This window comes from Ovis canadensis, chromosome 16 (assembly GCF_042477335.2).
Source record: "Ovis canadensis isolate MfBH-ARS-UI-01 breed Bighorn chromosome 16, ARS-UI_OviCan_v2, whole genome shotgun sequence".
NCBI classification, from domain to species: domain Eukaryota; kingdom Metazoa; phylum Chordata; class Mammalia; order Artiodactyla; family Bovidae; genus Ovis; species Ovis canadensis.
This window is the reverse complement of record NC_091260.1, coordinates 55488872-55515686: the sequence shown is the minus strand read 5'-3', so window position 1 is coordinate 55515686 and position 26815 is coordinate 55488872. Positions and strand designations below refer to the sequence as shown.

Below are 26815 nucleotides of genomic sequence, written 5' to 3'. Positions count from 1 at the left end.
AGCTTTAAGTACAAGAATTGTTGTTAATTGATAAGTGATTTACCAGCTCTCAGGATCACTGGTGTCTCTAATGATCTTTTTTTAATTCATGGGGATTAAAACAGATTCTGCCTGATCACTTCCTCCAGACCTCTGGGTTTTGAACCTGAGCCAGCCAGAGCTGAAAGCAGAAAGTGATTCCCTCTGGCTTCGAACTGTAGATTTGGAGCCTGCTGTCAGTGGGTAGCAGCCACTTCTGCTTTTGTAAAAGAAAAGCAAAATATGATGTAACCCCGACTCTAGTGGGGAGTCTGCCTAGTGCTGGGTTTCCTTAACAAGCCCACTAGACTTTCAAACTAATCTACCTTTCCAACTGGCTTCTTTTTTTACTAACAAAGGTGATATTTTGGTGTCTATCCAACACTGCTTTATTATGGTTGTTGTTGTCTTAATATCTTTGAAATTTGGAAGAGAAAGAGAAGAGCTATCTATCAGGTGCCTCCTTGCATGCATGCTAAGTGGCTTCAGTCGTGTCCGACTGTGCGGCCCTATGACTGTAGCCCACCAGGCTCCTCTGTCCGTGGGATTCTCCAGCCAAGAATGAGTTGCCATTCCCTTCTCCAGGGGATCTTCTCCACCCAGGGATCGAACCCACGTCTCTTACATTTCCTGCATTGGCAGGTAGGTTCTTTACCATTGGTGCCACCTGGGAAGGGCCTCCACTGAAATCCTAAAACTGTACCATTCTCAATTTGAAAATCAGGAAATTGAAGCACAGACTATCAAGCCACTTGCTCACTTCTCAGGACTAATAAGTACTGATGCTGGGATACATGTGGGTAAACTGGCTCAGAGTGTGCTTCTAACCACAGCGATCTTTTATCACTGGTTATCAGCTCACCAGCCTTAATTTTACACATGAGAAACAAAAGCTCAGAGTGGGGAAGAGCTTGCCTGAGATAAATAACACGGGGAATAAGAGAGAGAAAGACAGTGAGGCCTAACACCCAGTGTTTCCAAATACCACTGTTGGAATTCGCTCACAGACATGACTGAAGTGACTTAGCATGCATGCATGCATTGGAGAAGGAAATGGCACCCCACTCCAGTGTTCTTGCCTAGAGAATCCCAGGGACAGGGGAGCCTGGTGGGAGGCCATCTCTGGGGTCGCACGGAGTCGGACACGACTGAAGCGGCTTAGCAGCAGCAGCAGCACAATCCACAGGTTAGGACTCTGCACTCTCACTGCCAAGGGCCCGGGTTCAGTCCCTGGTCAGAGGACTAAGACCCTACATGCCATGTGGTATGGACAAATGAATATCATTGTTGTAACTTTGGACAATCATATTGCTTGCGTTCATTCTACATATCCATGACTTCTCAAGCCAAAAGTTCAAGAAAACTAGGAACTCTTCTTAATGATTCAAGGTCATCATCGTGACTATTCATGTGCTGGATTTCGCTCAAGTGCTGTGAGGTGTGTCCATCCTTACAGTCATTAGTCCTATAGTCATCAAGTCATGTGTTTAGTCATCCTTATATTCAGCCGCTCATGCGTTCATCCATACATCCACTTTATTTTACAGGTGTACACCTGGGGTGTGTTCAGACATTGTCCTCAGCATAGAAATACAGAGTGTTGCCTGACTGCCAGGGCTGGCCCCTGACTCCATCCATTTTCTCTTTAGTTTTCTGCCTGCCTTTTGAAGCCTTTCTCTGCCTTTCTCCTACTAATGGGACTTCAGTTTCCAGTACTCGTTACACGGTCTCTTTAATTTGCTGGGGATTTAGAAACCTGATGATAAATTTGTTCAAATCTTGTCTGAAATGAGAGTAAATAAAAGCTAGATGCTGTTTCCATGAGCAAAATACAAATGAGATAGTGAATGTCATGGTTAAGAAGGAGCCTCTAGATGAGCTGGGTTTGATCTACCAGCCACTAGCTACGCCCCCTTGGGCAAAGCATCGGGTCCCTCCAAGTCTGTCTCTCTTATCTCTAGAGTGAAGGGTAAGAGTGACAAGTCTCCATTTCAAAGAATTGTCATTTAAGACTACATGTTTCAAAAGCATTTATCTCATTGCATGGGACAAAGCAAACATTGTTTGCCATCCTTATTTGCTTAGACATTTGTGACAACTATTTTTACCTCTCAGAGACCTATATTGTTGTTATATTTTTAGGGGAGTTGTGAAGATTCTGCTGTAAGGTCACAGCTATACTGAGTGCTTCTCCTGGGCAGCAGCCTGGCGGCCTGTAACTCGTCAGAGTGAATTCAGAAAAGGACTCCAGAGTCATATGCCAGGGCTAGAGTCTGGCTTCATCACATCCCCATTACATGACCCTGGACAACCCCACTCAGCTTCTCTAAACTTCAGTTTCTCATCTGCAGAAGTTATGAGCGTATTCTCTATGCCACAGATTCTCATGAGAATTAAATGAAGACATAATATTTGTGATGTGCTAAGCACAGTGCCCAGCACATAGTGCAGGGACAGAACACAGCAAATTTATTACTATGTGCTAGACTTCATATAAGTGATACAGGCTTAGACATTATATCAGCAAGAATAAGTACAACATCTCCACTCTTCATAGCACTTTTCATGAGTAGGAGCCTTTAAAAATCATCTGTGATGTGCCAGGTTTCACAGCGACTTTATGGTAAACCCAACCAGGTGACTCCTTTTGTAGCTTAATAAAGTTAAACTTGTTTTGAACTCCTCACCCCACCAAGGTAGCCTTGTAGCTCCCAGCCAGTACCCTCTGGCTGCCCTTTCATTGAGCTATTGAAAGAAGACCAAACTCACTGAAGTCATTCACGAGAATGTGCAAGTGGTTTTTGACATCTTGCAGTCTTGTTCAAGCTCATTGTCTTAAATGGCCACGCGTCCAAAAGAATTAACAAAGCTGCAGAAGAGCCTCATGGACAAGCAGGGAGTGACAGGAAAGCAAGTCTTTCATACAGTTCTGCAACTTGAACATATAATTTCCTACAGAAATGTTCAAAATTCATGCCATGAATAGCTAGTTACAAGCATAAAATGCTTTCTCTTCTCCTTTGTTCACACAAGTAAATCTTTTGGGAAAAGACAGCGTGCACAAGGAGCCAGGCAATACACATAAAGGACTGAAGCAAGCAGGTTTAAGGAAACTGCAGAGAACACGAGATGGCAAAAGGCAATTGAACAACAGTTGAACACACATTATGCAGGCATCCATAAGGGTCGTAAGCAAGTGCCAACCTGATTCAGGAGGCAGCTCCCTCCATTCCAGAAATGAACATGTCACTAGAGCTTCTGTGGCTCCAAATTAACCCAGAAATAGGCATGTGCTAATCTTTAAAGATGAGCCCCTGGCCACAGTTTCTCAATTGTAAAAGGTAAAACAAGAGATGTGCAAGAGGCAAAGTGTGTCCTCTGCTAAGATACCATTTAGGTATCTGTGAGCATCTTAATAGCTAAGACCTCATGGGGACTCATTCATTTTATTCTCACAGCCATCCTACAAGGTAGATACTATTAATATCATTGTGTTTTATAGATTTAAAAAAAAATGTAGACACACATCCATCCTCTACTTGCCCAGCCAGTGTTGGGTGAGGCTGAGCTAACTGAGACATGGCCTGCCAGAATCTGTTCTTAACCGTATTCTGATACTTCCCCTCATGATAAAATAGCTTGGATCACTCCAACCCCCATGAAAAAAGAACTCTGTCTTTTTGATTCAAGTTTTGGGGGTTTCTGGTCCCAACTGAGTAGTTGAACTCAACAAATACTCCTTAAGCCTCAACTACATATAAAATACCATTTTCTGTGCTGTAACACATTTGATTTTATCTTCATTAATGCAATGTCTAGAATATGATTTTAGAACAAGGGTAATACTGTTGAAATAGCTTCATCTGGAAACACATCAGTTTGCAAACAGATTGGCATATTATCCACAAATATAAACATTTACAAAAAATTCAGGCAGCATTCGATGACTGTTGCCATAATGATTCATTGGCACAAGTGGAATGCTATGTGATGGAAGATGCCTAGGCTGTTTGACACATTTCAGTGGAGTTCATTACACACACGAAACGGAACCAATTTTACTCAACAGTGACTTTGACATTTACAGAAAAATGAGATGGAGGTTTAGAAATGAAGACTTCATGTAAAATCTCTACCAAAAATTTTAAATTGGTTCTATCCTTATGTCACCACTTCTAGAAGATCAGCCATGTACTATAGACTTATTTTTATTCACAGCAGGTGGCAACCTATTCAAAACAAAGTTCCTTGGGTTATCCGAAAATTGATTGTGAAGCAACTTAATTGGCTGTAAAACTCCTCTCAGAATAAAGAACGTGTATATATATATATTTTTAAAGATTTACCTGTAGGAAGATGTGCCCCTTTGGCTTCACTCTGTTTAATTCATCCTGATAGCACAGTCCTGTTTCTTTGATTTTCTAGGTTTTAATGGAGTAAAGACCATCCTCGTCCCCAGTGCACTCAAAGATGGTGTGGGAATGGAGAGATTTTAGGCTGAGTTAGGATACAATAGGGTCAAAAGAAATGCTAAATAGTTAATATGCTAAATAACCAGCTGTTTCCTACTTTATATGGGCTTCCCTGGTGACTCAGCAGGTGAAGACTCCACCTGCAATGCGGGAGACCTGGGTTCAATCCCTGGGTGGGGAAAATCCCCTGGGAAAGGGAACAACTACCACTCCAGTATTATAGCCTGGAGAATTTATCTGATGGACTGTATAGTCCATGAAGTCACAAAGAGTCAGACACAACTGAGAAACTTTCACTTTCTACTTCATGAACAGTAGAATGTGAGATGTACCAAAAATTCAGTAGGAATTTATGCTGCCGGTGGTGGTTTAGTCACTAAGTCGTGCTACACTTTTGATCCCATGGACTGCAGCCCTCAGGGCTCCTCCGTCCATGGGATTTTCAGGCAAGAAAACTGGAGTAGGTTCCCATTTCCTTCTCCAGGAGATCTTCCTGACTGAGGGATCGAAGCCACGGACCCACATCTCCTGCACTGCAGGCAGCTTCTTTATCACTAAGCCACCAGGGAAGCCTCAGGGATTCATGGTACATATGTTAAAAGCATTACTAATGGGTTATGCCAATGCGTTAGGATGATTTATGGGTAGATAATATTTCAGAAATATTTTCTGTGAGCAGAATCATGCAAAGTGCTATGCTACAGTATTTCTGTGCAACACCATTTATTTGAAAAAATCATTTCATAACAGATTTTAAAAAATATTCTCTTGCTAGGGTAAATGGCTCAAGTATATTAATAACGTTGCTTTATTGAATGCTGACTGGGCTTTCAGTGCCAAAGTTAAGCCTCTGCATACCAAAAAAAAATGAATGCACTTGGTTTAATTTGTAAGCCTAGATGGCATTATAGTAATATTGCACTGATTAGAATTAATCAGGAACACCAGAATAAACGTATGCTAAGTCTGAATTCTAAAACTTCAAAGTAATTATATTGCCTTTAAATCTGTCTAGTATTTACTTATTCGTTTGTCTGTAAATAGTATAATAAAATCAATATCTCAAAACCAGATAGTTCAAACTGTTATCAAACATGAGTCACTGGAGAAGTAATTCAATCAACAGAGATGTTTTCCAATTAGCATATTATTTGCAAATAAAAGGTGATTCCAAAGTATTCCAGGGAACTTGAAGACATTGTAGTTTGTCTTCCCATTCTATATATCCTATGAAATATTTTACATTATTAGTTTGCAATAATCTAGGGGGAAAGATTTTGCTAATCAAAGGAAAACTTCAACCAAGCTTCTGCATTAATTATCACATATTCTAAATTGGTAGAACCTGAATTAATGAGGCCCAGGCTTCTTCTAACTGGCATGCATTAAATAAAAGCTGGACTTGACTATATGCTCTTGTGAAGGCTGAAGTATACATCCATACTGGCTGCCAGGCAAATAAATTTTCAAAATATGCAATTATGAATGCTATGTGGACTTTGCCCCGCCATCCATAAACATCTTAATTACCTTCTACACATCACTGAAAAAAGGCTTCTGCAAAGATTCAAACTATTTTTCTAGAGTAACCCCTTTTGCATATTTCAGAGCAAACAATTGCCTATAAGAAATAGAAATCTCCCCCTCCTAAAAAACAGATTTCAGCAAAAATGAAAATAAAAAGTAGAGACATGATCTATTAAGAAATCTTTTAAGTTCATTGCTAAACTGTCATTGGGCTATAATTAGGAAGTTTAAGGTTCATTTTTACGAGTTTTTTTTATATTTCTACCTAGTTTGCTCTAGATACCATGAGGGGATGAGAGCAAAATGGTACAATATCCATCTTGCTTTATATACTTTCCTGCCCTACTGTCTAATTTTTGTGTGCATGCTAAATTGCTACAGTCGTGTCCAACTCTTTGTGACCCTATGGACTGTAGCCCACCAGGCTCCTCTGTCCATGGGATTCTCCAGGCAAGAATACTGAAGTGGGTTGCCATGCCCTCTTCCAGGGAATTTTCCCAACCCAAGGATCCAGCCCAAGTTTCTTGTGTCTCCCGCACTGGCAGGTGGGTTCTTCACCTCTAGCGCTGCCCGTCTAATCTTTGGTTCTTTCCTAATGGAATAACCATCCCTACTATTTTAAAATTTGGTGTCTAGGTATGCTCTTACTTTTTGTTGTTTTACTTTACTGCCTGACACCTACAGAATGAACGAGCACATCTGATTACTACTTGCCATGTGGTTTTCCTATATTTTAACTGTTCAGAAGTCAGCGGCTTTTTCATCTAAGGTCATGTTTGGGCTTCCCAGGTGGTAAAGGACACACCTGCCAATGCAGGAGACTTAAGAAACACGGGTTTGATCCCTGTGTAGGGAAGATCACCTGGAGAAAGGCATGGCAACCCACTCCAGTATTACTGCCTGCAGAATCCCATGAACATAGGAGCTGGTGGGCTACGGTCCATAGGGTCACAAAGAATCAGACACAACTAAAGTGACTTAGCACAAGATCATTTTTGAAATATGGGTTTTTTTCATTTCATATTTTTAGATTAAAATCTAAAATAGGTATAGCATTCATTTTGACTATACCAAATTTTCATCTGATATAATATCATCAGCATGTTATATCATGAAAGAATGTGTATCCAGTACCATTTTTGCAAGGTAAAATTACAACATTGAAGTTAGTTCTGATTGTTTCCGCTTGAATAAAGTAAAGATGATTTTCAGAACACTGACAAAATGGAAAGGGGGAAAAGACACATAGAATCTATGAATGAGTCTGTCCTCTGGTGAACTTTCGTTTTTGCCCATATTCTTCTGGAGGCAGGCTGTGGGCATAAACCGTCCGTCTTCTCTGTTTCTACACTGTTACTGTGAAACACTGAATTGAAGTCTTCACAAAGGAAAATAATTAACAAATGGACTAATTCTGATTTTTAAATGCTTCTATTCTTTAATTTTAAGGGAACTTGACTTGCTTGGAAATGCCTCTTGAAAAATAAAAAGTATTTAAGCCTAACTATACTCTTTGGGACACTTTTGCAGGCTACTGTAGATGGATTCTAAATTTGCAATGCAAATAATAACGATAACAATAGTGGTAGTAATAATGATAACAATGGCTAATATGTATTAATACCTTACTAAGTGCCAGTCACTGTTTCAAGTGCATGTAATGACATTTAATCCTTATAACGCCCTCTGAGGTAGTTACCATAATAACGCCCATTTATAGAACAAGAAACTAAGGTGCAGTGAGATTAAACATTTTCACAAATTCATAGCAATTTAAACCCAGGCAGTCTGGCTCCAACATTGATAATCTTGACAACCATGCAATCCTGACTTAAGAAGTATTAAGTAGGATCACAGAAGTAATATTATTACATGAGAATTGCTAAGTTATATATTCATCAGCGTAGAGTTTGTTGGAGTTTTTTTAACTATAGAATTTCGTAGAGAAAGCTATCCCTCTAAACACCAAATATGAGTGGATCATAGTAATTTGAGTAACTTTGCATACTGAGTTTTAACAAGGACACACCCTTTCTTCTATCCTCTCCTTCTCACCTTTGGATGTGCTGAACCCAGGAGCCGTGGCATGTGTCTTGTGGCAAGACGTTCACGCATGTCTGGTCCCATTTCTGTGGCTGGAGTGCAGTGAGGGCAGTGAGCGTCGTGGAGGTTTGTTATGGTGGGCAGTGGCCAAAGCACTGGATTAGGCCCCAGTTCTCTGCTCCTGCTATAATCCCTTTTGCTAGAGTAGAATCTCTTCCAGGGGGAATTCGGGGAATTCTTCATGGATGAACAGTATGTCCCCCAGGGTTACTGTCCCTGAGGGGGCTCACAGACAAGCTGTCCACAATTCTCTTTTGCTTCCCCATGTTGATACAAAAAGAGCTGGCTGATAACTAAACTGATGTTCTACCATACTTGGAGAGAGTGCTTAAATTTGTACCACTTTAAAAGCTTATTACCAGCTAAGCAGAAAAAAAAGTAAAATACTTGACATTTTGGTATCTGTGATATTAAAAAGAACTAATATTTAATATTCAAGTGGCAACAGCTTGTAGAGTTTGCACACAACATCCATAGGGATCGATTTTTCTTTAAAATGGCCTTTAGGAGTTTTTAAACAGCTGACACCTCCATTCTCTGCATCCCTCTTCCCTGCCAGGACTGTGGGGCACACACTGAGTGCAGCCGCAGACGTGTAACTCTTCACTGCAGGATTTGTCTATGCAAATAACAGAGAATGTGGGAAATGAAGAAAAATGCAATTTCCACTGAATCAACCTCAGTGCCATCTCGACTACTAGAAATGCATAGATGTCTTTAGAGGGCTTTTCTCCATATGGTCGCTCAGTCCCCTTATATCCTATCCATGAGAAGAGAGAACTGTCATTACCTAATTGGTCATCAGTCATCCCACACCTGTACCAAGGCCACATAATGACAAATATACTGGTACCTGGCATTCTTCCAGCATGACTAATTGTCACAGTACTAACTCACTCACCTGTGGAATTTTGAACTTCCCCAGCCTGCTGTCAAGAAGATGCATAATAATGGAATAAAGGTTTAAAAATGCTGAGCACTATGAAATATTTCACTTATATTCCACCAGAAAACTTCCTCTTAAACATGTGTTGGGTGGCTATAATTATTCATTGCTGAGGTTAAAAAAAAAAAAAAAAACTGGTCATATATACATTTACCTGGTAGAAAATCAGGAGACAAAGGGACAAATCTTTCAGACATAGAGGAAAAAAAAAAAAAATACTGATCAGATTGCCTAAAACCTGTTCCTTTATCTGCATTTATTTAACCTGTATTTACCTATTTAACTGTACCATATATTCTGCCTTACAAAGCCCTTCATTTTTGTGTTAGTATTATTTAAGAACAGATTTTTTCTGTTCAAATAGTAAGATAAAGGAGTAATTTATTGGTTTTATTTTTTCCCAAGAAATGTGGGAAAATTTAGGAGGGTGATATAGGCATGCATTAGTTTAATTAGGTAAAATGGTTAACCAAATTGTGATATCTTTGCATCTTTGCCAAGCATTCTGGCATGAGGATTTTTTTAATGCTAGACTGTGTTTGTAAAAATTAATTAATTTTAATCCATTTATATTAATATTAAAAATTAATATTTGTCATGGAAAATTATTATCCGCTATTATAATAGCTGACTTTTCTGAAGATCTTGTCATCTATTGCCCTCACTGTGGTATTGAGGTACATTTGATGTACCTGTGAGTATTACAAAAAACTGTTGGACCAATTTTAATATACATAGTTGCCTATGATACAAGTAAAATTTAGAGATAAAAGCCAACCAGGATTTCCTAAAGAAAATTGAAGAGAATTGTTCATTTTATCCTCTATACTATTAAACACAAATTCTGTAGCTTGTTCATTAACCCATCCTGTAGTGTTAATTGGGTCATATGAGGAAAAAACTTTCCCTGTCAAGTTTGGAAAATACTGGATTAAATACAAGCTTATCATCATTGCTACAAAATTTCACTTCAGAAAAGTCAATACGCTAATGAGCATTCTGCAGAGAAGACATAAGGTCTTTTCCAACCTTGTTTGACCCGGCTGTTCCATCACAACACATCTCAGAAGCCAAGAGTCTGCAGAACAGGTTTCTGCCTTCCCATCACAGGTGCTCAATACAATTTAGCGAAATTTCAACATTATCCACTTTCAATTGAATCAAAATTGTCTGTGATATTCTTTCATGAGGATAAATATGCAAATAGAATCAGAAACACAAACTCATTTCTTCTAACCAGATCTCAGCCCACATACTCAGAGGTAAAAGAGTAGTGAAATAATCTACTCTGGCATGTTGACCTACAGCAAGCTATTACTTAAAATAGGATTTTTAAGTGATAGAAAAGGAGAGAGGAAAACAGTAGCTTCATACTCGGCACCCGCCTTCCGTTTAGCATATCTGAAAGACCGTTTTCCTCATTTCAAAATTGATAGCCAACTTATTTTTTTGTTGTTTTGCTATTCAAATTTCTGTCCTCTTTTTTTCTCCAGAGCTATTTGCTCTAACACTGCATTTTAAGCATCTCTAAAAATGCTTGATATGTTATTATTCTTTCCAGATATTCTCTGACAGCCAAGCCAAGAACATTAAGGAAGAAAGGAGGAATGAGGCTGGATACAGTGCAGTGAGAAAAGACATTTCAAGGAGAGGGGTACCTGCATCTCAGAGACTGGACTGTGGCATCAGAATGAGAACTTACCGATACTTCTTGCTTCTCTTTTGGGTTGGCCAGCCCTACCCAACTTTCTCAACTCCATTATCTAAGAGGACTAGTGGTTTCCCAGCAAAGAAAAGGACCCTGGAGCTCTCTGGAAACAGCAAAAATGAGCTGAGCCGTTCGAAAAGGAGCTGGATGTGGAATCAGTTCTTTCTCCTGGAGGAATATACGGGATCCGATTATCAGTATGTGGGCAAGGTAGGATTCCGTTGGGCTCTTTGACATTCTGGTTTTAAAAGCCTGAAGAAGTTACTTTTCATAAATAGAACAGGGAGAATGTGAACTCTTCCCCCAATACAGTAAGAATTGTTGCTTATCTGGTAAGACTTTTTTTTTTCGCTTGAGTAGTTTCAGAAAGAAGACTGTAGCAAGAAGCTGAGAAATGTTAGCACTGCAACAAAGAAAGAGAAATGCTTCAGTTGAAAACGAAACGCCCACAACCATCCGCATAGGATTATCATAAATCCTTTAATTTTTACTTTAGCTTGAAAAATGTGGTCCAGCTATTCTATAAAGTAGGATGTATTAAAAATAGGAATAGAGAGATTAAGCTGTAAGGAAAGGAAGCTTCCTTTTTTCTCATTCTGAGGGAAAAAAAAAAAAACCAACATTCTGAGCGTTTGTCCTTTGGCCAGGTTCAAATTAACTATTTCTTAACCCTGCTACCTACAGAGCCGACTGTGCTCTGACCAAACGGAGATCTTTATCCTCAAAACCCACCATTGCCTTAGATTTAGTTACGTTGCTGCTGCTTTTTCGTCTTGTCTCCAATACTTGCTAATAACCAGGCATTTCAAAACCTTATGATTTAATTGTGGCAAAGTTCACAAAAGAGGAAAATGGTTATGTAAAGGTGCCATTTCCAAATATCATCTGACCATTTTATTGACTCCAGAAAGTAAAATGAGGAGGCATGGCTTATTATAGCCCTTACAGACTACTGGAGCTGAGTCAGGGAAACAGCTTGCTTATACTGTCATCATGAATTTCACTGAAATTTTATCATCAGTCACATTCCCACTGCAGAAGATCTCTATCCTGCTAAGAAGTGAGAAAGACAGGGATACAGGTCTGCACTCTGCAGATTCTGTTTCAGAACATGGTACTGATCAGGAAAATAATTGTCACACATCCTTTCCATACACAATCTAGGGACAAACATAATAGAGATGATAAAACGTCTTCATTTATGAGTACAACTACAATTTTAGAACATCTATATTTGGATATCACGCAAATAGCATAAATTTTACAGATTCGAAGGGCTGCACGTTCACACTTCAATCTGTTATCAAATATCCCTGAATAACCGGATGCAAATATTCTTTTTAAGTATCTACCAAAATAAATGAAGGAAAACCATCTATGGTTTGGGCTGAGGTAACCAGGCATTTTTCCAATGAAGTGAATTATTAATGTGGCATAACGTAAGAGAGGAAGTATTCAGTGAAGGGGTGAACATCAACATGGATCCTTGAGGGACTAGCCTTGTATTTGCTATGAAATCCACACGCTGTGTGACTGCTGAAGAAAGACAGTCCACTTACTCATACTTCACTCCATTTCCTTTGTGAAATTTGAATAGCACTACATTAATAGGGCAATTATTGTAAAAAAAAATAATCTTATAATCTTAAAAGCACTTTCTACAATACAAATAACATTATTGTCATCCAAGATTAAGTTTTTAAAAGTGCTTTATTTAAATAATTGAGTCCCCTTTTTCTTTTTTTTCCTCTCAAATTGTGATGCCATTTTACATTAAACAATAGCAAGTATTTTTAAATACAGATATTTGAAAACACTAGAAGCAGCAATGGGTAAAACCTCAGAAGAATCCGTTTTATGATTATAATGGTGAGAAGTAATATTGCCGTGGGGAAAAGGTGCGAGGTGTAGACTCAGGCAATCTGAGGCCGTTTCACTGTTGCTGACAGGCGCCAGTTGTGTGGCCCACAAATGTTGTTAGCCTTTTCAGGCTTTGGTTTCTTCATCTAGAAAATGCAGAAGCAAAGCCTATCTACCTCAGAGAGTTGCAGTGTAAAGTGAGACAAGAACTAGTACCTGGCACATAGTAGGTGCAGAAAGAAGTTAGTGTTATGGATGAAAACTCCATTGAATATACTCTATTAAATCTTTAATGCATGGAAGCTGATTATTTTTATATCATTGCAAAAGTAAAATGATGTAATTAACAGATCTCTCAGTGGGTGGTAAACGGAGAGGCTTATGGGAAAATCCCTTCACAATCACAGCTTCAGTTTGATTCATTGGACTTGTATACTTTATTGGCAGCAAGAAAAATTGCCCTTCTTCCCCTCCTCATCTGCCCCTCCCCCATCTCCTTGATGTTCTAATCCATAAAGAAGAAATATACCCTGGGGAAAAACTCAAGCGCAGTAACTAAAGTTATCATGGATGCCAGCATTGCTCTATCAAATGTATGTAAGAGGTGTTCCTGAACTATTGATAAGGCATTTTTGTGAATCTGTCTTTATATTTTATCAACAAAGAGATAAGACTACAATTTTTTATCACAATTAAAAGCGGGCAAAAAAATAAATATTTAAAAAAGGAAAAACAGATTTGCTTCTCATAAGGCAACAGGTTGGCCCACTTTTTTGCACTGCACAGCTTTTCCACATTGATTTCTGCACCACACTTGCTTTTTAACATGGGCTTCCCCAGTGGGTCAGCAGTAGAAGAATCCACCTGCAGCGCAAGAGACACAGGTTCGATCCCTGGATGGGAATGATCCCCTGGAAGAAGACATGGCAACCCACTCCAGTGTTCTTGCCTGGAGAATCCCATGGACAGAGAAGCCTGGCGGGCTACAGTCCATAGCATCACAAAGAGTCGGACGCGAATGAAGCAACTGAGCACATGCACGTGCATTGTGGGAAGCTCAGCGTCACAAATATTAATATATGACATCATCAAAAGGAAGGTAGCACCACCTACTGTTGAAACTGTGAACTACTCTGAGTTAGTAATTCACAAGAAGTCTGATACCTCAAGGTTTGCTGCTGCTGCTGCTGCTGCTGCTGCTGCTGCTGCTGCTGCTGCCGCTGCTGCTGCTGCTGCTGCCGCTGCTGCTGCCGCTGCCAAGTCGCTTCAGTCGTGTCCGACTCTGTGCGACCCCATAGACGGCAGCCCACCAGGCTCTCCCGTCCCTGGGATTCTCCAGGCAAGAACGCTGGAGTGGGTTGCCGTTTCCTTCTCCAATGCATGAAAGGAAAAGTGAAAGTGAAGTCGCTCAGTCGTGTCCGACTCTGTGCGATCCCATGGACTGCAGCCTACCAGGCTCCTCCATCCATGGGATTTTCCAGGCGAGAGCACTGGAGTGGGTTGCCATTGCGCTGTGTTTCCCTCAACTTTTAAAAATATTTCCCGGTGTTACAGTGAGTTCCCTGCTGCACAACAGGGTGCCTTGGTGCAAACTCTGAGAACCAAAAGACTGTGGTTAGATTGACATATAAAGATGTACAAAAGCTAATAGAACCTTAAACTGTGCTATTGTGCTAAGTCACTTTAGTCCTGTCGGACTCTTTGCAACCCCATGGACTATAGCCTGCCAGGCTCTTCTGTTCGTGGGATTCTCCAGGCAAGAGTACAGGAGCAGGTTGCATTTCCTCCTCCAGGGTATCTTCTTGACCCGGGGATTGAACCCACATCTCCTGCATCTCCTGCACTACAGGTGGAGTCATTACCACTGTGCCACCTGGGAAGCACATAAATAATAGCTACTCAAAGCCTATTCTTAAGACCTAAAACTGAAAAGATTCATCTTTTCATGCAACAGATAGAGGCATTAACTGAGGAAAAGTAAGGCCATTGAGCAAATGCACTTAAGTAGAAGAAAGATGTTTTTACATTGTGAGTAATGTAATATTTATATGTGTGTTCTGTTTATATTTATATATGCATTCCTTGGTTCCAGTTATTTGGGTGCAAGTCGATAGGGATGACAGTAACAATGGAGGAAAATGAGAGAATGGGTGTGGGAGCAAGAGGCTACCAGGTGTAGAGGAAGAAAAAAGAAAGCCACATAAGAGTCCAAGAAACAGCAGAAAATGGATCTGGAGGCCAGAATGATAGCCAACGGGGATTTGCTATATGGCTCAGGAAACTCAAACAGAGGCTCTCTATCAATCTAGAGGGGTAAGATGGGGCAGGAGATGGATACATATATCAGAAAGGGATATATGTATACCTATGGCTGATTCATGTCAAGGTTTGACAGAAAACAACAAAATTCTGTAAAGCAATTATCCTTCAATAAAATAAATAAAACCATGAAGTGAATGCAAGATGAGCTTTAAAACTGAAGCACAAGCAAAGGTAGCAAGACCTTCCTTCTCATGCTGTCTTAATGTATGTGTGTGTGTGTGTGTGTGTGTGTGCGCATGCAGTTGCTTTAGTCATGTCCAACCCTTTGCGACGCCATGGACTGTAGCCCACCAGGCTTCTCTGTCCATGGGGATTCTCCAGGCAGGAATACTGGAGTGGGTTGCCATGCCTTCCTCCAGGGTATCTTCCTGACCCAGGGATCGAACCCATGTCTCTTACGTCTCCTGCATTGGTAGGCGTGTTCTTTACCACTAGCATCACCTGGGAAGCCCTGCTGTCTTAATTAATGCCCCTCAGCATTTCTCTGTGGACAGAAAGATTTACACAGGAACACATGCATGGCACAGCTAGCAAGGGATGCATTTATTGTGTATAGAAGTGAGGAAGGCCAGTTACAGCTGAAAGACTGACAGCCCAAACTCTGATTTATGAGACAATTCTCAACACTTCTACTCACCTGAAAAGGTAGTGGCAGGTAGGGGTAGAAAGAAGTGGTCCTATATTGGGTAAAAGTTTGTGAGCTTAAGATATAGGTATCGATACAGATAAGGAGTATATTGTTTTCTAAAATACATACAATTGGGAGAACTTTTAGCTGATTTAGCATAAGCAGCCTCTGTGTCACCTGGGAGCTTGTCAGAAATGTAAATTCTTAGGCCCTCACCTGAGATCTATTGAATCAGAACCTGCTTTTCAACAAAAGCAGAATTTTAGGTGAATTTTATGCATATTAAGGGGCTTCCCTGGTGGATATGTGGTAAGAAATCCGTCTGCAGCACAGGAAACCAGGGCCTGTGGTTCAATCTGTGGTTGGGGAAGATGTCCTGAAGAAGGAAATGACTACCCAATTTAGTATTCTTTCCTGGGGAATCCCATTGTCTGAGGAGCCTGGCAGGTTACAGTCCATGGGGTCACAAGAGTCAGACACGACTTAAGGCCTAAACTACCACCACCACCATACACGTTAAAATTTGAGACGTGCTGCTTTTTAAAAATATGTATGTTGGCCTGAGTCTCCCTTTCCCAGAGATTCCAATTTACTTGCTTTTTAATTAAGTATTTGTGATTCTAATATGTGGTGAAATTTGAGAACCACTGCCCTAGGAGAATATTATTGGCAATAATTATAGCAAGCTGTGGCAAGCTCAGCAATAAAATGGGCGTCCCCAAAGGACAGTGGAAATACAAAAGACAGGGGCCAACTGGGCTTAGGGGTTCAGCAGAGCTTCCTAGAGGAGGTGATGGGACCGGGATCATGTCTTAGGGAAGAGCATGCATTAGCCCATGCAGTAGAGGGGGAGCTACCCAGACTTCCCAACCAACTGAATGAGGAAGCCAAGAGAGAGAGAGCAGGAGTTCCAAAAGCCAGAGATTTCAAGATAGAACTATCAGGATGTGAAAATGTCACCGATGCCAGCACAGCAAACAGAAAGAGGTGCATATTTTCTTGTCAATGGTTAAAGGAAAGAGTATTGGATTTTATACAAAATCACTTAGATTATCTTTCAGTTCAGTTCAGCTGCTCAATTGTGTCCGACTCTTTGCGACCCCATGGACTGCAGCATGGCAGGCTGCCCTGTGCATCACCAATTCCCAGAGCCTACTCAGAGTCATGTCCACTGAATCGGTGATGCCATCCAACCATCTCATCCTCTGTTGACCACTTCTCCTCCCACCTTCAATCTTTCCCACCATCAGGGTCTTTTCCAATGAGTCAGCTCTTCGCATCAGGTGGCCAAAGAACATTCAGGACTGATTTTCTTTAGGATAGACTGATTGGATCTCCTTGCAGTCCAAGGGACTCTAAAGAGTCTTCTCCAACACCACAGTTCAAAAGTATCAATTCATCAGTGCTCAGCTTTATTTTTAGCTCAACTCTCACATCCATACATGACTACTGGAAAAACCATAGCTTTGAATATATGGACCTTTGTTGGCAAAGTAATGTCTCTGCTTTTTAATATGCTGTCTAGATTGGTCATAGCTTTGCTTCCAAGGAGCAAGCATCTATTAATTTCATGGCTACAATCACCATCTGCAGTGATTTTGGAGCCCCAAAACCTGTCACTGTTTCCACTGTTTCCCCATCTGTTTGCCATGAAGTGATCTTCGGCTATATGTAAACTGAATAGAAAAATCAGAGAGAAGCATTGTAATTTTCCATTTTCAGAAAATTCCATGTCTTTCCTTTCAGCTTTACATAATATAGCAATTCCTTGATAAGTGGTATATGGTCTAAAATTAAATTCAGAAAAAAAATAAATTAAATTAAATTAAATTCAGTAAGAACATAGGTAGATATAGATTAGACTTTGAAGACATTGTTATTCATTAATACAAAGATGAATATATTTAAAATCTCAGAACTAGCCACATTTATAGGCAAAAAATTCACATATTATCATTAAACAACACACAGCAATGATTAACTCCCTTGTCTCCTCCATTTTATCCTTCACAATGTTCTTAATCCTCTCCTTCCACACAATGTATTGGTAAAACTAGTTTCCATTAAAAGCTCTCAAGGTGCTTCTGTTTTTAGTAGCATATCAGATGCATTTCTGTGGAATTTGATAAACTATATTTCATTGATATTTTCTGATGTTAGCTTTTTGGAAGTTGGTAATGGTTTCCTTTGGGGGAGTTTATCCAAAAATTGATATGCTGTGCTTTTTTAAATACCATGAAAATGTGAGTTCTCTTTGAGGCTCTGATGTACAGGTCCTCCTAATATGCCTTTTTCTTGAGTCTTTAAAGTTAATGTCTACCCAATTCAACAAAGCCACTAGTCTTAAGATAATTAGACAGTAATGTTTTAACAGCCCATAAGAAATAAAAGTTGTCAGACATATACACCTTTACAATTAGGAATGAAGCATCATTTGTTCCTATAATTACATTGTCCAAATTCAATAAACATGAAGCAATATTTTATTCATTCAGGAAGACTATTTAAAAGATGCCATTATTAAGAGATTGCTTTCTTATATTATTTTTTTTAAGATCATAAGCTTAGGAGTAGAGACCTCCTGGTACTAATTTGATGGATGGTTGAATTGATGCTTTTGAACTGTGGTGTTGGGGAAGACTCTTGAGAGTCCCTTGGACTGCAAGGAGATCCACCCAGTCCATTCTAAAGGAGATCAGTCCTGGGTGTTCATTGGAAGGAATGATGCTAAAGCTGAAACTCCAGTACTTTGGCCACCTCATGCGAAGAGTTGACTCATTGGAAAAGACTCTGATGCTGGGAGGGATTGGGGCAGGAGGAGAAGGAGACGACAGAGGATGAGTTGGCTCGATGGCATCACCAACTCGATGGACGTGAGTTTGCGTGAACTCCGGGTGTTGGTGATGGACAGGGAGGCCTGGCGTGCTGCAGTTCATGGGGTCGCAAAGAGTCGGACACAACTGAGCGACTGAACTGAACTGAACTGAACTGAACTGAACTTGGAGACTCATTTAACCACTGTTGCTTGAACATCAGCTTCAGATTAAATCATCATCATAGCTAACAATTACTGAGTTTTGCTTCATCTCAGACACACTGCTAACGTCTCAAGTATACTCCTCACCAATGAGGTTCAACTTAATACCTAGATAATATTTATATCTCTGTTTTACCAAGGAGTAAACTAAGGCTCAGATAGGTCTGCTGCTTTAGCCCGAGGTCTCCTACTGCTAGAACTTAGCAGTTGGCCTCTGTCTGACCTCACAGTTTCTGTGTTATATCCCCTACCTTGTATATCCACTACATCAGAGAGCCGTTTTGAGGCTCAAATGAAGAAACAGTCCTAGAACATGCTAGAACGTGCTTTAGCATTCAATGATTGCTTTCAATTCAATACCACGAATACATACTGAGGACCTGAGGGGTGAAACCCAAAGGTAGAGAGAAAAGGGAAAAAAAAATTAAAGACTACTTTTAAAGTGTTACACAGATGTGTTTGCATTATTATTACTTACATTTTTAAAATTTTTCTTGATTTTAATTTCCAGAACATATCAGTGTTATTCAAAATAGTTATATGTGAGCATTTTAAAATTAGATACGCTATTAGTGCTGTTTCTAGCCATCATGATGAAAAAGTGACTTTTCTTTTTATTTCCCTTGATAACCTTCTCTAAACTTCTGTTCTGGTTCAGTCACCTGCAATAATCTTTTCTCCCCATGTCAGAACAAGTGCCTTGGGCGCATCTTTATTCTTCATCATTTAAATTTAATGCTCAGAAATTTTAACATTTTCATGTTTCAGCTGGTTAGTATGTTTCAGAAGACTTGCCTTCACTTGCTCCTTGGACATACTTTTTAAAAATATTTCAAAAAGTAACTACCCCACTGTCCATAACAGGCAGTAATCCTCATTTTGTTTCCACTCATATTGAGCTGATTTCACTTTCTTTATGACAAAAGCCTTAATTTCTTATTTTATACTTAAGAAACTGTCCTGAGTAACAGCAATTCACTGGGTCCTGACCTTCCCTGTCTGCAGTCACTCACATGGAGAACAGAACAGTTAGAATGTCTGAGCTTGGTCACAAAGCCAAAGGCAGTGTTTCGCTGTCTGGGTCACACCAGCAGAGGGAAGCATGGAAAGCCAAACAAGGGCCCAATCCCTAATCCTGCGACTTCACGCTATTATGCCTGTGGAATCCTATATCCTTCTGCTTATAATTCAATTTGTTAAAGAAAATGGAGGGATCAAGCTGAATACAAGAGAGTTAAAGGTTCAAATCCTTTTTGTTCCCACTGAGCTATTTTCCCCTATATGCTTTACAAACCAAACAGAACTAGAGGTTGTCAGAAGGTTACAGAGATTCTGCATGCTCATTATAACAAATCCCCCTGAATCTAGCCTATAGACATTGTTAAGTATTTCTTTATGCATCACCTTAACTTGTTTGTACTATTGTGGAACCATGTAGATATTTGATTTGCACCAGAGTTCTTCATTTTTTGTCATGTTATGGGTCCACTCCAGACACATAGCAGAATGGTAACATAAATATAGAGAATGTCAACATCTCAGTTTACATGTCTTTTAGAGTCAGAATTGCTAATTATCATTTTGACTGACTCATTGAAAAATCAGATAAAAATCCCTGACATATTGGTAGTCAACAGTCGACGGATTCTTAAACCACTGATTTTTTTCATTTTCATTGGCTTCCCTGGGTAGCTCAGCTGATAAAGAATCTGCCTGCAATGCAGGAGACCCTGGCTCAATTCCTGGGTTGGGAAGATCTGCTGGAGAAGGGAACAGCTAGCCACTCCAGCTACCCACTTTGGCTTAGAGAATTTATTATTGTGGGAAAATTACTTTTGATTTAATTACTTAATTACCCTTTTTAAGAACAACAAAACTTTTTAAACTTTGACCTTTAGTATATTGATTACTGATTTATATTGGGTTCTAGGTCTGGTCTTTCAGTTAGTACTTTAGATATTGTATTTAAATCTTTGAATATCTATATTTTTATAAATTCTGCAAGGCCCTAGACTGTACATCTCACCCATCTTTATATCCTTAAAGATACCTAGCACAGATTTTGCACATTGGAAACAAATATTACTTCAATTAAGCAGCAATGACCATAAAAGATAAAAACCTGCCATATTTTCTAAAAACTACCTACCAACTTATTGGTGTGGATGACTTGATATGGATATCATTGATAGTGTTTTGTGTTGTTGACAACTGAAGATCTAGTCTTTAAAGTTCAAGGATATGTTAGATAGTAAATATTTAATGGACCAACCAGTCCATTCTGAAGGAGATCAGCCCTGGGATTTCTCTGGAAGGAATGATGCTAAAGATGAAACTCCAGTACTTTAGCCACCTCATGCGAAGAGTTGACTCACTGGAAAAGACTCTGATGCTGGGAGGGATTGAGGGCAGGAGGAGAAGGGGACGACAGAGGATGAGATGCCTGGATGGCATCACTGACTCGATGGATGTGATTCTGAGTGAACTCTGGGAGTTGGTGATGGACAGGGAGGCCTGGCGTGCTGCGATTCACGGGGTTGCAAAGAGTTGGACATGGCTGAGCGACTGAACTGAACTGAATTGAAATATTTAAACTAAATTCATTATGAAAGTCTTTCCATAGAAACTATTTCTAAAAATTTTACATCAAAATGACACAGGTATTTATAGGAGGAGAAAACTCGAGCTTCCTTAGTAGAAACCAGAGACATTAAAGATAACACAGTGTATGTACATCTAAAAAGAAAGATAGAAATGAAAATACATAGCAAATAATACTGTATCATAAAAGTTGGTTCCTTTAAGACTTTTACAAATGACATTATTTAGGATCTCACAGAAGAAAGTTTGAAACAAATTGAGAAAAAGCTGGAGTTCACCAATAGAAAACAAATTTTTTCCTGAAACTCCTAAGAAGCTACACTGTACAGACGACTCAAGTGCTCAGTGAAAGAAAAATCATTTAAGACCTAAGAATGTTGATTACAGTGATTCACAAAAAATCAGCTATAGAGAAAAATGGAATAACAGAGGGAGAGAAAAATTCTGTATAATGACTAATTCTTTTTTTTTACCAACTATATATTCTTCTAATCAACATATTTTGAGTTCTCACAGGAAAAATAATCATTTCTGAAATGTAATCTCATCTTAACTCTTTCTACTATTTATGAGTACAATTCAGAAGCAAAACATGAAAGAGAAGATGCCAAGAAAGTTCTACTTTAAAACAGTTATATAAAACTTTAGCATGCTTTATTGTTTTCTTTTCATAAATTGTGAAGCTTAAGAATCTGGCTCATTTACTTAATCTACATCCTAGCATTGTTTCTTTTTTGTGTTCCCAGTGAAGATAAATACCTCCAGGAAACAAAATTTCCCTTCAGAAATCAAATTAAGCCATTTTTATACCTGCATATTCTCTAAGTTTGAGATTACTGCCAAATAAAAGTGTTTTAAAAATTTTTTAAGAAATCAATAAAGTAGATTATAAGAAGTTACTTTATCATCCATTTGTATCTTGAGTGTTCTATCTACTCTCCCAACTCTATATATTCTGTAAAAAGAAGGAAAGAGAGGAACCGTTTACCTTGTACAAAAGCTATGACAATTACCAATCTACCTGCCTCTTAGGAGGAAATAAGATTTCAAAATTGAATCAAGAAAATTAGATGACTTGGGCAGACTTGAGTGGCAGTACTTTAATTTTATCTCCTTTTCAACAGACTGGACATCATGTTACTTAAGTTTTAAAGGATAATGAGGTAGGCACAATCTTTACCACAATTCAAACCATCAAGTAACTGCAAAAAAGGCAGGGAGGGTGCTGGATAGGGAGGGACATAACAGAAAACGAAACACAAGGTCATCCCCTGGCAGGTGAAGAGGCATCTTAGATGGTTTTTCAGCAGAATTTTATTGCAGGAAATTTGTAATGAGACAAGAGCAATGATAATACTTTGCCACATTTTGTCAGGCACTACTGTTTACGAACTGCTCTCATATGTACAACATTCCTCGTGATCTGAGCACTGTTCCAGTTGAGCATGATTTAATCCTTTTGGGTGTGAGGACACAAAGTCCCAGATCGGTTAAGAGACCAACACAGTGCCACTGCCAGCAGAGTGCCAAAGGTGGGGATGGAGTTCAGATCTTTGATGTGATTTAGTCTAATACTCTTCCCTTAAAAGATATTATTACCTTGTTAAAATAGTAAAGGGTATTTCAGGCATGGTGGGCAAATAGAACAGTAGTATAAGGGCTTAGGAGTTAGAGCACTACGTTTTGTTATTCTGTTACTAAGTCATGTCCAACTCTTTGGGACCCCATGGACTGCAGCACTTCAGGCTCCCCGTCTTTCACTATCTCCCAGAGTTTGCTCAAATTTATGTCCATTGAGTCGGTGATGCTATCCAACCATCTCATTCTCTGTCGCCTCCTTCATCTCCTGCCCTCAATCTTTCCCAGGATCATGGTCTTTTGCAATAAGTCAGCTCTTCACATCAGGTAGCCAAAATATTGGAGCTTCGGCTTCAGCATCAGTCCTTACAATGAATATTCAGGATTGATTTCCTTTAGGATTGACTGGTTTGATCTCCTTGCAGTCCAAGGAACTTTAAGAGTCTTCTCCAGCACCACAATTCAAAAGCATCAGTCCTTTGGCCTTCAGCCTTCTTTATGGTCTAACTCTCACATCCCTACTTGACTACTGGAAAACCCATAGCTTTGACTAGAGAGACGTTTGTCAGCAAAGTCATGTCGCTGTACTGAGTTTAGGGCACAAACATCTGTGAGAACACTGTTTCTAGAAAAGGACAACACAGTTCCTATGATAGTTTCTTTTGTTAGATTGTGGGAATTATCTTTCTGAACTGACTGGCCTACATTTATGCATCTGTTTGGGAGTTATACCAGTACAGAATTTCTATTTAGTATATCATAAGTTAATCTCCAAATTCAGTAAATGCACACTGGATTCATGCAAAGCTATTAAGGAAAGGAGTGAAATTGGAACCCATTTTAGAATTTGGGTCTTAAGGAAGCAGTTGGAGGTCTCTGTCTATTTCCCCTGCAAATGTTCCTTGGCCTCTAGCCCTCCTTACTTCTGGATGATCCTGATATGGCCATCCAGATTGGACACATTTCTTTTTCACTGATTGTTTCCCAGTTATTACCTTAAAGCAAAAAAACAGAAACAGAAAACAAAGCTATTCAAATTATTTAAGAATTTATAAGCTGTTCCCCTGCAAGAAAAACCAAAGCTAATAAATGAACTCATAATTTTTTCTCCTAGAATTGCTCACTATTATTTCTTGACTGTATGAGTGGGTTACAGAATTCAATTTAATCATCATTTATTGGACATGTACAGGATGCTTAGGAGTTATGAATTTGAATGAGAAATAATCTCTCCCTAAAGCAAACTACTTGTTTTATAAAGAGATGGCTTTAACTTTTTAGATCCTAAGTAAGAGTCAACATAACTATATTATATCCAATATGTTTCTTACCTTAGAGGAAAAACACATTTAGGGGAAAATCTGTTAGTGGGGAATATAATTTTTTTTAAATTTCTGCTGCTTGAATCATCATGTCTCAAATGTCTACATTTATCTATTAATATTTTCTTCCAAAGTCTATTTCTCAGGGAGAGAAGGTGAGAGGGGGCAAGTGGAGTGTATGTGTGTATGTGTGTCCTTAGATTTGACAATTAATGAAGAGAATACACTGAAAGGCAAAAAGTTGGATTGTAACTAGTGAGTTACAATGCCTTACTAAATCAATTTTCAACTGGGTATCTGGCTCCCAGCTTGATTTACCACTGGCTTTTTGAAAATGAAAATGTTAGACTAAACAGGAGCTGAGACTAATGTCTCAGTCTGACAAAGACCTTGGATGTCCAGAGCCAAGCAAAAGGCAGTAAACAAGGCCTTTTTGGGAAAATAACTGCATGCGATGAAGAAACCAAACTGCATTTGTTTAATTGATAAATCCCAAATGAACAACAACATCTATCACAGTTTATATCATTTGTGCCAATAGAATTTACAAATAACTTAGCCTGGGATCTCTTATAGTAAATATAATGAATCCAATAGTGTTTATAATTATGGTAGGGAGTGCTGACTGGTAGTATGCTCTGATGTGAATGAACAGGCAGATCTTGCTAAACTCCCTGGGTCTGCTGTTAACTTTGGATAAATTACTTAACCTCCCTGAACGAAGTTTCTCTGTAAAACATAGAGAAAATAAAGCTTATCTCCTGGAGTGATTAAGAGTATTAATTGATTAACAAATGAAGCACTCCTGCAGTTCAGTTTCAGTTCAGTCACTCAGTTGTGTCCAACTCTTTGTGACCCCGTGAATCACAGCAGCCAGGCCTCCCTGTCCATCACCAACTCCTGGAGTCCACCCAAACCCATGTCCATTGAGTCAGTGATGCCATCCAACCATCTCATCCTCTGTTGTCCCCTTCTACTCTTACCCTCAATCTTTCCCAGCATCAGGGTCTTTTCCAATGAGTCACCTCTTTGCATCAGGTGGTCAAAGTATTGGAGTTTCAGCTTCAACATCACTCCTTCCAATGAACACCCAGGACTGATTTCCTTTAAGATGGACTGGTTGTATCTCCTTGCATCCAAGGGATTTTCAAGAGTCTTCTCCAACATCATAGTTCAAAAGAATCAATTCTCCTGCAATACCTAACACATAGTAAGTGTTCACCAAGGGTTAGTTTTCTTCCTTCTTTACTAAAATTCTTGAAGGACCACCTGCAGTTCCAGCTCACCTCGAATTTCAAAGATAAAGAACTACCTTAGTTTGCTATCACCACTGTAATGAATGATCACAAACTTAATAGCTTAAAACAGTACAAGTTTACTATCTTATAGCTTTGGAGGTCAAAAGTCTGAAACAGGTTTCACTAGGCCACAATCAAGATGCCTGCAAGATGTCTTTCTGGAGGCTGTAGGGGAGGATCTGTTATCTCCTTGCCTTTTAGAGCTTCTAGATGCTGTCTGGTCTACTTGGTTCATGGAGACCTCCTTTCCTCCATCTTCAAAGACAGCAGCATAGCATCTTCATCTCTCTCTCTCTCCTCCTCTTCATCATCACAGTTCCTTCTCTGATCCCAACTCTCCCCTGCTTCTTACCCTTATAAGGGCCCTGGCAATTACATTGAGCTCACCTGGATAATCCAGCCTAATCTTCCTACTTGAAAATCATCTTAATCACCCCTGTAAAATATTTTTTGCCATGTAAGGTGACGTGACAGTCACTGGGAATTGGGACATGAACATCTTTGGGAGAGCCATTATTCTGCTTACCTCAACTATTATAGCACTAAAGTTTTGTTCATTTAATAGTTACTCTGGTACTTTTGACATTAAATTCAAGATATTGAGTGTAAAAGATAAATGTCAAGGGAGTTAATGCATTTCTCCTGAGTTTAGATTTAAAATTCTTTTGCTTTTAGCACTTTTGTCAAAAATTCTCCTTCACATAACACAAGGTCTGTTTCCGTGGTTATTAAATCTTACAAAAGATAAAAGATTGAATTGAATGGGGTCATATGGAAACTGCAAATGCAGAACACTTTGTGGTATTATATGAACATATTTTTAAAGTTACAGCATACAAAATGAGAAAAAATATGGAAGGATAAATAGATAGATACATAGATAGATATAGGATTCAATCAGTGGTTCTCAAAGGAAGTAATTTTGTCCCTAGGGGACATTTGGCAATGTCTGAAGACATTTTTGATAGTCACAACTTGAAAGGTGCCACAGGTATCCAATGGGGAGGGGCCAAGGATGCTGCTAAAATCTTATAATGCCCAGAATGGAGTTACCCAGCCCCAAATGTGAATAGTACAGAGGTCAAAAATCCTGAATTAGATAGATCTTTGTAACTCAGCACTTAAAATATTGTTTGGTACAGAATAAATCTTTAATGAATGTCATAGTTCAGTTCAGTTGCTCAGTCATGTCCGACTCTTTGAGACCCTAAGGACTGCGGCGTGCCAGGCCACCCTGTCCATCACCAACTCCCGGTGTTTACCCAAACTCATGTCCATTGAGTTGGTGATGCAACCCAACCATCTCATCCTCTGTCGTCCCCTCCTCCTCCCGCCTTCAATCTTTCCCACCATCAGGGTCTTTTCCAGTGAGTCAGTTCTTCGCATCAGGTGGCC

At 39.4% G+C, this 26815-nt stretch overlaps 1 protein-coding gene across 5 annotated transcripts in view; it reads left to right on the top strand.

The window, feature by feature from the left end:
- CDH6 (cadherin 6) overlaps positions 1–26815 on the top strand; it is a 146953-nt gene that overhangs the window by 74573 nt on the left and 45565 nt on the right. For 4 of the 5 annotated variants that reach the window (XM_069555972.1, XM_069555971.1, XM_069555974.1 and 1 more), the window contains exon 2: positions 10628–10984. The exons of the other annotated variant lie outside the window; for it this stretch is intronic. In XM_069555972.1, the coding sequence (XP_069412073.1) occupies positions 10757–10984 (228 nt within the window). In that variant the 5' untranslated portion in view covers positions 10628–10756. The remainder of the gene's footprint in view (positions 1–10627; positions 10985–26815) is intronic. 5 annotated transcript variants of the gene reach the window in all.